The 16,395-nt window shown below is 29.2% G+C and overlaps 1 protein-coding gene across 1 annotated transcript; it reads left to right on the top strand.

The window, feature by feature from the left end:
- Positions 1-224: 224 nt before the first annotated feature.
- Positions 225-10,004, top strand: LOC103828183 (tyrosine decarboxylase 1). Its single transcript, XM_033274300.1, has 18 exons — positions 225-873; positions 949-1,084; positions 1,447-1,519; positions 1,614-1,844; positions 2,154-2,317; positions 2,398-2,538; positions 2,619-2,678; positions 2,754-2,918; positions 3,001-3,057; positions 4,600-4,664; positions 4,746-4,869; positions 4,952-5,089; positions 5,203-7,504; positions 7,677-8,273; positions 8,493-8,651; positions 8,798-8,910; positions 9,049-9,120; positions 9,452-10,004. Coding segments are annotated over exons 1-13 (1,476 nt in total). The 5' UTR covers positions 225-871; the 3' UTR covers positions 5,323-7,504; positions 7,677-8,273; positions 8,493-8,651; positions 8,798-8,910; positions 9,049-9,120; positions 9,452-10,004.
- Positions 10,005-16,395: the final 6,391 nt, after the last annotated feature.

The following is a 16,395-nucleotide window of genomic DNA, read 5'->3' as shown; positions in this document are numbered from 1 at the left end:
TCTTCTATCATATTTGTTTAATTTGAAACTATTAAAATAAATTAAACAACCATAATAACCATATAATAAAAATTTAGATTTTTCTCTATATGTTATATTTTGAATTTTTAAAAATGACTATAAATTACTAAAACTGTTAAAAATCTCACATTCAAATTTTATGATCCATGGTTTAATTATATATGTAATATTTAATGATTTTTAATTATTCAATATATATATTATTTCATAATTTCCTATATATTATTTGAGAAAGATTATAACTTTTTTTGTAGCCACGTGTCATCATTAGAAAGTCATATAATTTCAGTCTTATTTTAGTACAATTTTAAACTGTTACAAAATCAATGATCTTTGGATTCACGGACATGTTTAAAATACTTATTTTTTTCTTTTGGTAAAATGTTTAAAATTCTTACAAACATTTGCCGACAAAAAAGATTTGTTTGGGATTGCGATATTCTTGATCACGAGTTCACAATCGCCCAGGTGAACAGTTCGAAAATCGTTCAAGCGTTTTGACGTTTAGCTTCTGTTTCGTAATTAATTGAGAAATAGAGATTTTACAATTTTTTTTATTTTTTTTTGTTGTAGCTATAAACATTAATTTTAAACATGATTGGTAATTTTAAAAACTATAGATAAAAGTTAAAATTAAAAAAAAAATAGATCTACAGTTCTACCAACCACCTTCATTATTTTGTGATTTTAAATTGTATAAAACATCTATACGAAAAAAAAAAGAAAAAAAAAACTGTGCTATAAAACTGTGCCATAACAAGTAAGAGATCTGCGCCATACCAATCAAACCCTTTGAGGAAGCTTCTGAGACATAAAACACGGATTCAAGGCCACGCAAGAACAACATAAAATGTATGTTCTTAAAAATTCGTGAATCCTTTTTTGGAATGTTTTTTACTTAAAATTGTTCTCCAACTCATGGAACAGGGAAAATGGTCGTAGCAACAACGCGTTGAAGCCGATGGACTCAGAGCAACTGAGAGAGTACGGACATCGAATGGTGGATTTCGTTGCTGATTATTACAAAACCATCGAGACTTTCCCTGTCCTTAGCCAAGTTCAGGTCTCTTTCTTTTCCATCTGAAAATCAGTTTCATGTACTTTCTCAAAAAAAAAAAAAAATCAGTTTCATGTGAGTTTTGCACAATGTTTTTTTTTTTTTTTTTTTGTGATAACTCTGGTATCTGGGCAGCCACATTCCCAACTATTCCCCCGAAAGGAATCCAGCGCCCCAACGGAAGGGATGTTAAATCCGTTGTGGCCAAGACTCGAACCCGGGTGGTGGGCAGTACAGCTGTACCTCCTTTACCACCAAGCTACGAGCGCTTGGTTTTTTTGCACAATGTTTTTGCACAATGTTTTGCATAATGTTTTTGTAGTCACATTAGGTTTTGCGTGTTGATATTTTACTTGTCTCTGATACAGCCTGGTTATCTTCATAATCTTTTGCCTGAGTCAGCCCCAGACCATCCTGAAACGGTGGAACAAGTTCTTGACGGTGAATTAACTATATAAATACCCACTTCCAGTTTTTTTGGACCATATTGAGTACAGACAGATCTGAAGTGAGTTTAATTTGTTTTTTTTTTCAGATGTCAAGGCGAAGATATTGCCTGGAGTAACTCATTGGCAAAGCCCTAGTTTCTTTGCTTACTTCCCTATTAACGGCAGCATTGCAGGGTTCTTGGGTGAGATGTTGAGTGCTGGTCTTAATACTATGAGTTTTAGTTGGGTTGCTTCTCCAGCTGCAACTGAGCTCGAAATTGTCGTTGTTGATTGGGTTGCAAAACTGCTCAACCTGCCAGAGCAGTTTCTATCCAAAGGTTATATTTTTGACACAAATATTTTTTTTTGGTCAGAATAATCGTTTTGCTTAAGAACTACTTGGAGCAAGGCAAAACTATTCCGACCAATCTTGATTTATTTTTATATTGAGATTGTTATTTTTTCCTTTAATTGTAGAAGAAAAAATAGCACTCTTCTATGTTTTAACTTTTAATCTATATTTGGAGATTATTATTATAGAGAAGTACATTAAAAACACACTTCATCTAATATTATAGAGTTCATCTATTTTAGAGATAAAAATAGCAAATTACATTGGAATTAGTCTTAGCTAAGTTGTATTTTAGGAAATGGAGGTGGAGTAATCCAAGGGTCAGCTTGTGAAGCTATTCTCGTTGTTATGATTGCTGCCCGCGATAAGGTCTTAAGAAGCGTTGGTAAGAAAGCACTTGAGAAGCTTGTTGTCTACTCCTCTGACCAGACACATTCATCTTTACAGAAAGCTTGCCAGGTGAATTTTTCGCAGATTTGATCATAGAAAGTTTTGTTAACAGAAGCTAAATTTGTTTCTGCTGGTTTTGGTCCTGACAGCTAGCCGGTATCCATCTAGAGAATTGCAGGGTCCTGAAAACAGATTCATCTACAAATTACGCTCTGCGCCCTGAATCGCTTCAAGAAGCTGTTTCTAAGGATCTTGAAGCTGGATTGATTCCATTCTTCTTATGTGGCACTGTAAGAAGCACTAGCTAACCTGTTACTTACTTACCATCTGAAGCATACTTTTTTCTGAAAGATTAGTTTATTATTTGCAGGTTGGAACAACTTCTTCAACAGCAGTTGATCCACTAGCAGCACTGGGAAAGATTGCAAAGGTTATTTATTTCACATTTTAGAGAGAACTTAATAGCATATAAAACTGATGCTATTTTTCTTTACTGCATTCTCAGAGCAATGAGATGTGGTTTCACATCGATGCAGCGTATGCTGGAAGTGCTTGTATATGTCCAGAGTATAGACAGTACATTGACGGAGTAGAAACTGCAGACTCTTTTGACATGAATGCTCACAAATGGTTGCTCACTAATTTCGAGTGTTCCCTACTTTGGGTGAAGGTACATATGCCCTTCTTTCGGTCTCACTTTCTCCTCCTTTTTTTATCCTGGTATTCACACAATGTTGATGTTTGATAAATAGGATCAATCTGCTCTCACTGAAGCTCTTTCAACAAATCCAGAGTATCTCAAAAACAAAGTAAGAAAGTTTTTTCTATACTATTATTTGAGAAGTAAATTTGCTGATTTGTCATGTAATTCATAATTTAGGTAATTTGCTTATTTTTCATGTTCAAAATAATTTTAGTTACTAATTTTGTTTATTTTTATATTTTAATTATTTAGTGATATTATTTTTAGTTATTTTTAGCTATACATAAAAAGATTGAGCTTATATATTAGTTTTATTTTGTTGACTTAGTATTGTGCGTGTGATATATATTAGTTTGAATAATCTGTATTATTATTTATAACTTTATTAAAAACTGCAAACTTGTGACTTAGGACAATCCGGTCTATGTATTATCTTATTTATTACTATTATCTATTAAAAAAATCGTTTGATTAAATAGTTGCAAAATAGATATATTATCAAATTCATAAAATTTAAATCAATATTATATATGTAAATATGTGACTGACGTGAAAATTGTCTTTTTATATAAAAATACTTTTAATGCAAATAAAGTTGAAATTTTTTATAATAACAAATTAAATTCATTAAGGGTATCAGAGTAATAAACCATCGTGAGAATTAACGTGAGCGTGACACATAGAAAACTGACTTCTCAAATAATATTATAGAGATTGTGCTATTATCCAAAAATATTGATTGGTAATTTTTTTTAAATTCTAACATTAATATATTAGATGAGGGTTTAGTGAAACCATTGACCATTTACATCTAATATATTTATTATAACACGAGACATACTCAATATTTTGTTGTCATTGATTTTTTATGACTATCAATAAAAATTAGGACCATACGTTGCAGAAAGACAAATAGATTGTTTTCGCCAAAATAAAAATGAAAATTATTGTTTGGTTATTTATAAGAATAATAATAATGAATGTAGTGTGTTAAAAACTTTCTACAATATTCAACATTCCCAAGTTATTTTATGCAGTAAATTGTATTATATATTAACAAACACCTACATGAGTGAGTGTTTAATCTATTATATTAATGTTTGAACATATAAAAAATGGTTTTGAGTATTATTAACATGTGTAACATAAAGTATGCTTGCATGTGCGGAAAATCACCTAGTTTATAATCTTTCTCTTCAAATAAATGTTTTTAAACCAGGTATATATACGGTTCTATGGATAAAAACTGGGCTTGTTTGTAATTTGATTATATTCAGTTTTTAGAATTTTCATAACTCATGATGATAAATATTTTAAAATCAAATACAGATATTATATTTGAATTTAAAATTTTTATTTTTATTTGATTTATAATTAAATATTACTTCCTAATTATTTTATTGAAAAATTTAATAAGTAAACTTAATTATGTTTATAAAATTTATCGAAAATAACTAAAAAGTATTTAGATTTAATTTAATTTTTATTCTTTAAATGAATTTGGTTGAACTCGATCGAACTCGGTTGGACCATATTGACCTATGTTCCAAAAGAAAGCATGTTCAGTTATCGGTCCAGTTTGAAAACATTGCTTCAAATCTATAACTAAGCTATAAAAGTTTTCCTATATACTTTTTAAATTTGGCAGGCATCTCAGGCAAACTTGGTTGTTGATTACAAAGATTGGCAAATCCCTCTTGGACGACGATTCAGGTTCTTTTCTTTCGAAGAAAGTCTTGCAGGAACATCTGCATATATACAAATACTCTGATTTCTGAGATTGTGTTTTGACAGGTCACTGAAACTATGGATGGTTTTACGGCTCTATGGAGCTGAGAACCTTAAGAGCTATATAAGAAACCATATCAAACTGGCTAAAATATTCGAACAACTTGTCTCCAAAGATCCTAACTTTGAGGTAACTACTGTAATGTTAATGTTCAAAACTTTATGGATTTTTTGACAGGGATATATATAACGTGTTCTTCTTTTTGTGGCAGGTTGTGACTCCTAGGATCTTTTCTCTGGTCTGTTTCCGTATAGCGGCTGTTGATAACGATGAAAAGAAGTGCAACAACCTAAACCGCAGCCTCCTAGACGCAGTGAACTCTTCAGGAAAACTCTTATTTTCTCACACTGTAAGTCTCTCTCTCTCTCTCTCTCTCTCTCTCTCTCTTTTGTTCTTCCATCTTATTGGATAATGTTCTTAAACTAAGGTATATATATGTATTTGGTTTCCGTTCGCAAACAGATATTATCGGAAAAATTCGTACTACGTTTCGCCATAGGAGCGCCATTGACGGAGGAGAAGCACGTGAAGGAGGCATGGAAGGTTATCCAGGAAGAAGCATCATTCTTGCTTTCCAAATAAAATAAGTTCAAAAGAACTTTATGAGAAAACCTCCTATATATCCTTGCCAACAAAGTGACAAACCGAAGCACTAGTTTGGTTTGATTTAATTTGAACTTCGGTTTGGTCTCCGAAAGTATTTACTATTTTGTGTGATTGTGTGCATTTTCTTTTCCAATAGAGTGTATCTTATCTCCTTTTCCCAGTTGTGTGTTTTATCTATTTGGTTTGGTTTTGTTGTGATTAGCTATATATGTGTTCCTAATGACAACAAACTTGTTCTAAGCATATATAAATATCAATCTATAAACTATTATGCTGTTAACTGAAACATGTAAGCTGAAATACTGGTTTTAGTTTTTTTAAGTGTTTTCTGCAAAAAAAAACCCTCCAAGTGATTTTTTTTTGCAAATTTACCCTCCAAATGAAAAAATGGAAGTCAAACCTATCAACTCCATTCAACGTGCAATATAACCCTTCCATGTAGTAGCCGTGTATAATTTTTTTTTGAGCAAATACGGATTGATTAAGAGAACAGAGTATCAGTCTACAACATCAGATGCAGCAAAAGACAAAGAAAGTAAAGCTGCTTTAGCTAAGGAGTCAGCTTGAACATTTGCTAAACGCGGGATAAACTTAAACGAGATAGATACGAAAGAGCGACACAGAACATGAATGTCGTGTAGCACTCCTCGCAGAGCCACATCTTGACCTTGAGTCTTCAAGAGCAAAATAAGGTTCTTTGGAGTCGGAGTTAACAGTGAGGCTGCTAACATGGGAAGAGACTGCAGCTGTAACTGCAGCTTTAACCGCCAAAGCTTCTGCCACAAGAGCCGAAGGAACAAAGCGCCGGTGCGATGAGGAGGATTCTGCAATGGAATTATCAGAGTCCCTGAGTATAAATTTGACGGATCTTAAAACTACGTCGTTTTTGACAAGAAATTTAAATAAAAAAAATGGTACTCAAGAGATTCAAACCCACCAACTGAGAGCTTCAAAGTCGATCATATAGCCACTGAAGCAACTCGTGTTTTACGTTATACCGTCGAGTTTAATAGATTATAAATCTAACAGTGGAAATAATACTATTTTTTTTTTCAAAAAAGTTATTTGTTACTGTTACATTTTATTCTAATAATATAGTGATATACATAAATCCATTATACTTATTTCCACATTCGGATACCTTTGAAACATAACATAAGTAAAACAAAGAAATATTTAATTTACATAAGCAAATCCGTACATACGAAAATACTGAATTTTATGTATATTTTTATATAAATAATAGTCCAATGCAAATCAAATATGATGAATGTTGAAAAATACAATATATACAACATCAAATTTAAATAATATATATATATAACAATTTTATTATTCATTAAAATTTTGATCCATACAAAAAATAAAAATATACTTATGCCGACACAAGATTAATATTCTAACAGTTTGAAAACCAAAATAAAATTACTCAATATAAAATATATAAAAAAATTGTTTAAAAATGTAATATTAAATAACTATTTCATACTAAATAGACTACTATTTGTACAGTATAAATATCTAACCTATACTAAAAGGTGAATATGAAGCCTTGTGAGACTATCCACGTCATCAATTAAAATCAGCCAATCAAAAGAGTTTACTCTGCCACGTCAGTCTGATATTACTCGACAAAATTTTCACGGTCAACTTAGTTTTGGGCTTCTAATTTTCTGTTGTCGTGGCCCATCATTAATACCCAATATACAGACAAAATTAATTAATCACAGCAGCCTAAGTCGACTCATGCATTCATCCGCCGTTTACAACCTTTTCAGATTCCCCTACTGTAACGATTCTAATTTAATTGACCCAAACTTTCCCTAGCCATATATTACTTCATCTTCATCTTCTGCTGTTTAGAGTATGCTCAAACCTCTTACTTCTCTCCATTGCTCACTATTTCTCCGAATCCTTGAAGCACCGCAATGATGGCCCTAAAACGCTCCAAATCGTCGATCTCTGACGGTTTACTTCTACAAAGTCGCCGCCGGTCAAGTTGATTCAGTTTTGAGAAGCCCATAATCCCGCTAAAGTAGGGATGCTAATTGGCCTTCAGCTTCCATCTCATTAGAGCAGATCTTAATCGGTTTCCGCTGTCGACTGATTTCTTAGAAAGTTTTAGCGCTCTCCGCCGTAAAATCTACAATCACCGAAGGTTTTTTTTTTCATTACCCAAATCTCTAAACTTTCAGTTTATCTTAATATTTGATGAACACTATGAATACTGAATAGAGAATGACAATTTATCTTAAGAGTGTTTTAGATCGACTTTTCTTAAAGTGTTGTGTTTTTGACCTTGCTAATGTTATTGCTACTAACCTTAACAGGAAAAGTGAAGTACTTTCAGTCTTGGGTTTAGTGGACTCGATAATAAGATAAACATCATTGCGTCAGTTTACATTCTGAGAGATCCAGGATGTAAGAGTGTTTGAACCATGTAAGGATGCTCATCAACGTGTTGGACACACTCTTTTGTTGAACCATGAGTGCGTCCTTTTCTTATTCCCTTCCTTGAACCACGTAAGCATGTTCTTAATTTTATATTTGATGGTGTGTTTTCAATCTTACTTTTCTAGCTTTCATGTGACATGTGTTTTTTCCCTTGCTGGAAGAGCATGACTGCTGCAATTTATGTGAGGATGTTTGTCATGGATATAGAAAGAAACGTTGGGGGTGCTACGAATTTAGATTTAATTGACCAAGTGAGGTGCTGATAAAAAAAGGTTTAATTTAGTAAACCAATCATTTTTTAAAATATATAGATGGTTCATATTTGTAATTCAGTACTGCTTAATATCTTCTGTAATTCCGATTTATTTAAACATCCCCTAGCTGGTCACTAAGCTAACGGTTGCCATCCTCACTTGATTGCTCCTGAGCAAGGTATTGAGTCTTCTATTGTATTCCTGGGAGGCCCTTCTGAGGTATATGTTACATTGTGCCGTCTCTAACTTGCATCTTTGATATTAAATGAATCAGCAACCTAACAAAAACATGCAGTAACCATCTTTCCTTTATTTTTTGGTGTTGTCTAATATTTTTAGTCTCATGCGATCCTCTTGAAGGATATGGACAAGTCTGTGATTGATATGTCGATATGTTCTCCCTTCCGTTAGTAATATATATATATCTATGTTTTGAAGGTTACTGTGTCAATGAAGAGCCCAAAGTCTATAAGCAATATGTATGGGAAGGAGAAGCTGATTCAAGCAGTATCTTCCATTTAAGAAGATACTGATCCTCAGCTAATCATTCTTAGAGGGACCTGTCTTACTTTGCATCTAAAGGATCATAATGCTTTGGTATTTCTTTTGTAGCTTGGTGAAAATATTTGTTTTTTTGTATTTTTTTGTAACTGCGTTGTTGTTGTTTTATCTAAATGAGGAGAAACAAATATTTGTACTGTCATGAAACCATGTATCCTAAATTTCCTCTTATTCTTATGTAGCCGGATGACAAAGGATTTGCAGACCCAGACTGAATTCAGAAGCTCTTGAAAACTATGCTCAGTTTGTTTCGTTCCCTATATACACATGGAAGGGAAAATGGATAACAAAAGAGGTATAAATCAACATGATGACATATATCTGAACTTAAACTGACATAAATTCCCAAGTTCTCTGACTACATATGGAGATGGTATATGTAGAGTTATATGTTACATACCAGAAAACAACTAAGATTCTTATTTGCATGTAGGGTTCTCTTATACAGGTTGATGATGCATGATTCAGCTGAGTAAAACGTGATGAGCAGGATGACAAAACTGAGGTATACTTGCTTCTGTTATCATGTTCAGAGAATTATCTTGATAAGCGTAAGAGAAATATCTTGATATCAACCAGGGAATATCTAGATGTGCAACGATAGTTAGCTTAGGTTTTATTGGTATGTAGATCGATGAGAACGTGGCAAGAGAGATTATTAACTACGCATCACATGACTATCTGAATATAATTTTCTTTAAGGACGTAACTGATTTTATACACTTTGATAGTGGTATGATTAAAGCTATTTTGAAAATAAATAACCAGCTGAAGCAAGTATCTTCACAGCTCGCATCTCCTAAATACATTGTGTGTTAATTTTTTGGCTTTTTCAGGTAGTTTTGATACCAAAGCATATCACTATTGTCATGGAATATGCTGTTGGAGGTGGACTATTTGACCGTATATGCAGCGCTGGAAGATTCGAAGAGGATGAAGTGAGCTAGGCATTTAGAGATGAGACTTTATATATGGTCTAGGTCTATCAATAATTTCAGAGCTGAGTTATATGTTGGCCATGTTCGTCAGGCAAACGCTGCGGCAGCAATGGCGATCAAAATACAACGGCAAAATGAAGAAATTTGGCCTAGGTAAAGTCGCAGCCATCACTTATTGTTCAGATGAACACAAAGTGTGAATCGTTACATAAAACAGCGGCACTCTCCGGAATGAATTTGTGTCGTCAGCGACCATTTCTCTCTCATCACTGTGATCTTTTTTTCATTAATTGTTCTGTTGTTTATGTGCTTTTCTAACCGGCAGTCGCTGCCGCGACCTTTGTCCGATGAACAGGGCCGTTGTCTAATGTAGTGTCATCGGAAAGAAATGGGAATATACTTCTTTTTTTTAAAACATGAAAAGGGAATATACATAGCACATTAAGAAGGAGATTACTTGAGATAGAAAAGTTATAAAAAAAAAAAGAAAAGAAACCGATCATCAATTCTAATTGCTGTGTAATGTGTTGTTAATATAAACTGCATTGTTTCGTCTAACTGTGCTGATTCTGTTTATGATTCTGTCATGTGTAAAATAACAACTTTTATATTTTTATCCTCGGGTTCCAATTACACGAAAGGGAATGGTTTGTCCACTAATAAAATAAAAAGAACATTTTAATTTAATTGAGCAGAGTTGAAGAAACATTTTCATTGCTTCACAATCCAAAAGAGTTACCACTTATCTCATATGTTCGAGTAGATGGGTAGGTGATCAAGAAAATAATCTTCACCCGGATTCATATTCTCCAGATTAATCAATACTATTAAATTAGGAACATGTCCTATTGATAATAGTTAAGTCCAACTTTAAATATAACTGTAATTAAAATCAATATTACATGTTTAAATATTAAAACTACCATAATCTACCTATTACGAAAATGGTTATCAAACTAACTCCCCTTTAATTCCTATATTCTCGGGACCATCTCTCTTATCAATACTAACTGATTAAAATCCACGGTTACGCATGTTTTATACATATGCGCATGCGTATAAAACTATATCACAAACTCATAATGCGCATAACAAACAATACTAACTAATTAAAATCCACGGTTACATGGAATAACAGTCGTGTACTAGACATGTTCATAATGACACAATCATAAAATCTGTCTATTACCTTTTAACCGTGTAGGTAAAAGTAAAACTATATTAAAGCACACACAAAAATATTAAAAAATAAATTAGATAACTAAACTATCTATTTTGATTCAGGTATTTTATTTCTAAGTTACTTAACTTATTTAAAAATAACTGAAATTATCAAAATACAACATGTTGTTAAGATTTATCAAGACTTATATATCATAAATTGTCTCAAAATCACTCTCCAATTAACCTATATAAAATATCCAAAATTTTAAAAGGTACGTCTACTGTATTCTAAAACAAGATTTAGAATTTACGGTTACGTAATATATCTGAGCGGGTGGAAGAATAGAAACCATAAGATTGAAATATATATATATATATATATATATATATAATATAACCTTTTCAAATTAATACTCTTTAAATCAATATACACTAAAAATTTCTATAAAATAATATAATTTTATAGTCCCAAATTGAGTTTTTTTGTTTAATTAGTTTATCAATAAATTAATATCTATATAAATTAATAAAAATTATAGTTTTGGTGTAGTTCCAACATTATTAATTTATAGAGGTTTCACTATATGTATATATGTGTACATGTTCAGATGCTCACTCGATTTGGTGTAATGTTGAGGCGTGAAAAACTGGACAACAAAACCATAATTGTAATCTTTATAACACTTTTGAAAAATACGATAATTTTCAAATGAAATACGTCTACATAAAAAAATGTTTATTGCTGAAGTATACTATTTTTTACTTGATAAATTTCTCTATATATTACTATTTCAAGTGTTCAATAATATCTTAAAATTATCATCAAAATAAATTTTAAATCTAAAATAAATAACATAATCTTATAATAGGTTATTAATATTTCATATCAATTAATTTTATTTTTATATATTACCATTTTCTCTTTTTTTGAATGACATCATAACAATTTCATCAAAATCAAAAGAATCACAAAATTATTCAATTTTATTTTATTTACCGAAGACCATATTAACCCACATATATATATATATATATATTTAATAGAATATATTAAAAAAAATTCAAAAACATTTGTTCGGTTTTCAGTGCAGATTGGGTTTTACATTTGTTTTCCGATATAACACTTTAAGAACCACTTGAGTATATGGGTCCAATCTAATAGAGTATGATACTTTGATTTTTGGGTTGATTTCGAGTGGGTTTTTTGGGTACGGATATTTTTGACGAATTATGTTAGGTAACTATTAAAAAAATATAATATGTTGCAAATTTTAGGAATAAAGTTTAAAAATAATTTCTCAAATGCATATGACACAAGTGTACAGTTATGCAACCATTGACATATTTAATATAATTACCAAAAATGATATTAAATTAATATTAATATTAAACACAAATATAAAAACTAAATTTCTCAAAATTAAAAAAAATATACCCGCCCTTTCAAAGGACGGGTCAGAATCTAGTAAAATTGTTAAGGGATCACCAGGTTACATATAGGTAACTGCCAAGGGAGAAATATATAACTCAAAAGAACTACACCCACACGCAATGGAGATATAATTACATTAACATACAAAGCAGAATATGGAGTATAATATATTAACTAAATTAATTGTAACCAAGTGAAAGTTTGACCCAAAATTTTTTTTTTTTTTTGACCCACAAAATTGATTGATCATCATTCAGAAAAACTTCTTAATATTCAAATACATGATCCAGTTTAAACAAAAGTACCAACAATTAAACTCTAATTACTATGAAGGCAATGTAAAAAAAAAATACGTTACATATATCTTTTCAAATAAATTTAGTGAGAACCGTATAATGACAAATGTAAATGTGAGAAATTCCTAGCTATTAATCATCCATAAAGACAGAGAAAATAATATATAATTTTCTAACTATTAATTCAATAGTAATTTACACAAAATATTTCTGGGTTAAAATTACACACAAATACTAAATCTATGCACTTACCAAAATACTAAATAACCTTCCGAATAAATCAAACAAGTAATAAATGAGGATATAAGCCTTAGATAGAGTGTCCACATAGGCGAAAATAATCGACCAATGAGAAACTATATTGTTGCCATGTCACATCTTCTATTAGTTTTTACAAAATGATCATTTAACTTTTTACTTAAACAATTATAACCGAAAATATTTTTAAGTGAAATATTTTATTTATATAAATATAATTATATTTTTTTTATTTACATAATAGTTTGTAAAGAAATATTTAGTGTAAATAAATATCATAATTTTATAAAATACTAAAATAAATTGGGTTGGTTTTCAACTTTCACAAATAAAAAGTATTATTTGTAAACTTAGAAAAGAATATATCAAGAATATTCTTTATCAGAAGAGAAAATAGAAAAAATACATCGAAGACAAATTCAACTATATAATGAAAGTCCTTTATTTTAGAGAAAAAAATAGAGGAATACATTAGAAATGGTCTAAGGCATGGCCGACGTTAATGATCGACGTTGAGATTTCAGCTTTTCTGATTCTTACTATTCTAATGTTTCAATATAATTTGAATATTCCATTTGCTTTATAATATAATGGTTTAAAAGTATTTTTTGTTTCACTATATAAATTGTTTTTATATTTTAATGTAACTTTATACTTATTGGATATTATGTGGCCAATTAAATTATGTAAATCACTGTATAATTGATTAAATTTATATATTAAATGATAGTTTTCTAAAGTAATAACTTTTAAATATTACAGATTTTAATTAAAACTGGAGGATATAAGCCTCAGATAGAGTGTCCACGTAGGCGAAAATAATCGGCCAATGAGAAACTATATTTTTATTTAAACAATTATAACCGAAAATATTTTTTTAGTGAAATATATTATTTATATAAATATAATTATATTTTTTTGTTTACATAAGAGTTTGTAAAGAAATATTAAGTGTAAATAATAACATAATTTTATAAAATACTAAAATAAATTGGGTTGGTTTTCAACTTTCACAAATAAAATTTATTATTTGTAAACTCAAAACAAAATATATCAAGAATATTCTTTTTTTATGAGAGAAAATAGAAAAATACATCAGAGACAAATCCATCTCTAGAGAAAAAATATAGGAATACATTGGAGATGGTCTGAGGCATGACCGACGTAAATGATCGACATTGAGATTTCAGCTTCTCTGATTCTTACTATTCTAATGTTTCAATATAATTTGAATATTCCCTTTGTTTTATAATATAATGGTTTAAAAGTATTGTTTGTTTCACTATATACATTTTTTTTATATTTCAATGTAACTTTATATTTATTGGATATTGTGTGGCCAATTAAATTATGTAAATTACTGTGTAATTAATTAAATTTATATATTAAATGACTGTTTTCTAAAGTAATAACTTTTAAATATTACAGTTTTTAATTAAAACTTATTACATTTTGAAACAGATAGAGTAATTTATAAACTAACTCTATATTGATATGAGGACAAAATTGTAAAGGTGTCTCACCTTAAATTTCTTTTATTATGTGCATTCCTAATTGGAAGAAAATAATGAAAAGCTTATATTAGAAATGATCGAACCGTAAACCAATTAAGGATGATGTAAGGAAGACATAAATATGTACTTTCAGTTATCACAAAATATAAAATTAATTGACAACAACTTAATTATCTCTAGCGTAAGACAACAGAGAAGAGTTCTCATACCATCTAATATTATAATATTTCACTATATTAGTGGTTAAATCAGTTTTTGTTCAAAAAAAAAAAGTGGTTAAATCAGTTTTCTCTAGCACAAATACTCACTCCATTCTTAGACTGTAAGCTTTTTTATCTGATGATATAAGTAGTTTGATCCCAAAAAAAAAAGAAACGGTCGAACCGTACATTGTAATTGGAGAAAGAAACCAAACAAAAAACAACAAAAGACTTTTAAGGTATATGAAACAAAAATTAGAAATATCAAATCTTTGCAATTAAAGAATAAGGCAATAAAATTGTAAAAATATCAAATAAAATAAAAAAATATACACAGAAAGAAAGATTTAGTAAAATAATATCATAATATAATTTCCAGAATTGATAGTGCTCAGTTACACTAAAACGTCTAAATTTACAACATACAAAATTTTATTTACATCTTTAGACCTAATATCTAATTAAAAAGATTCTAAAAAAGTGCCAGCATGAAGAGTTAGAAAATATACGATAAAATATAATACATAACGTTAAAAATACATTATCATTGATCACTAAAAAATTATGTTAGTAGTATTAAAAATAAAATGACAACACATTTATTAAAACCATAGAACGGCACGCAACAAGGTGTTATTAAATATACAAACTACAAATTAAATATGCTCAACGCAAACACACATAAAAATGAGACATCATATTTGAATATATTTAAATAAATAATTTTAAATATATTATTATTGACAATTTTAAAATTACTTAAAAAGAAACTAAATTATTAAAAAATTAATATATAAATAAAACTAAAGCAAATATTTTGTAACGTCAAAATAATAAATGAATAAAAAATATATTATGTTAATAAAATAGATTTTAGATTTTAAAGACTTCTAATTCATGTAATATTACAAAATTCAAAATTTGTTTATTACAATTAATATTTTACCATTAGATATATTAAAATAATATTCTAGATCGACATTCAATTGTCAGTTTTCAACTATTATACGTAAAATAATATTATTAAGTACGCTTTTTTGAAAAAAAGGTTTTATATTTTAAGTAGGTTATTGGAGTACTTTTTTTTTCGTGAATTTATTCGAGATGAGATTCCGATCTTTTAAACTAAGATACTTTATGTTCTATACATAATTATATTTTTTTACATAACTCTAAAATCTCGGACTTGATTCTTCATATTTTATTAGTTAATTGTGTTACATATAATAGAAATACTTGCTTCAAACTAAAAATATAAAAAAAAAATTAAAATTAGTTATATATAATTTAATATACAAAAATTCACATACAAATAAAAATGATAAATATAACAAATTTAAATATATTTTCCGCGCGTAGCGCGGAGAAAAGATCTAGTTTATTTAAAAATATAAAAACGAATACCTGCAGTAATAACTTATAAAAGAAATTAATAGTTGAAATAACTGAAGTAACTTTCTTTGTTCCTCTCTTTTGTCATGAAAAATCAAAATTATTTTCAAGTGATTATGATCTGGGATAATGTGTTGTAAGAGCATCTCCAAAAGAGAACTCTATTTTGAAGTTTCCAAAACTCTATATTTGAAGTTTAAAGGTGCTCTTCTGCAAAAGTAAAACTTCAAACTCAACTTCAAAACTATTTATGTTTTATATTATGGTCTTTATATTTTTCATAACTAATTTGAATTCTTAAAACTTTTGTAAATAACTAGCACATATATAAACATATTACAACAATATTAATTAGTAAAATATTCTATTAAAATATAAAAATTTAAATAAAAATAACTTAATTAATATTAAACTTCAAAAAAAAATACCATATTATTTCATAAAATGATTTTCGTAATGCATATATGATCTATTAGTGCATTTCGAAGTAAAAATGGCTCTCCTCATTTTTACTTTGTAGATTACGAGCTAAAAGTTGTTGAAATCGGGTAATACTGATATTTGTAAATATATTAGACTGCAACAA

The sequence above is a fragment of the Brassica rapa genome, chromosome A07 (assembly GCF_000309985.2).
Source record: "Brassica rapa cultivar Chiifu-401-42 chromosome A07, CAAS_Brap_v3.01, whole genome shotgun sequence".
NCBI lineage: Eukaryota > Viridiplantae > Streptophyta > Magnoliopsida > Brassicales > Brassicaceae > Brassica > Brassica rapa.
This window is presented reverse-complemented; position numbering and strand designations above follow the sequence as displayed.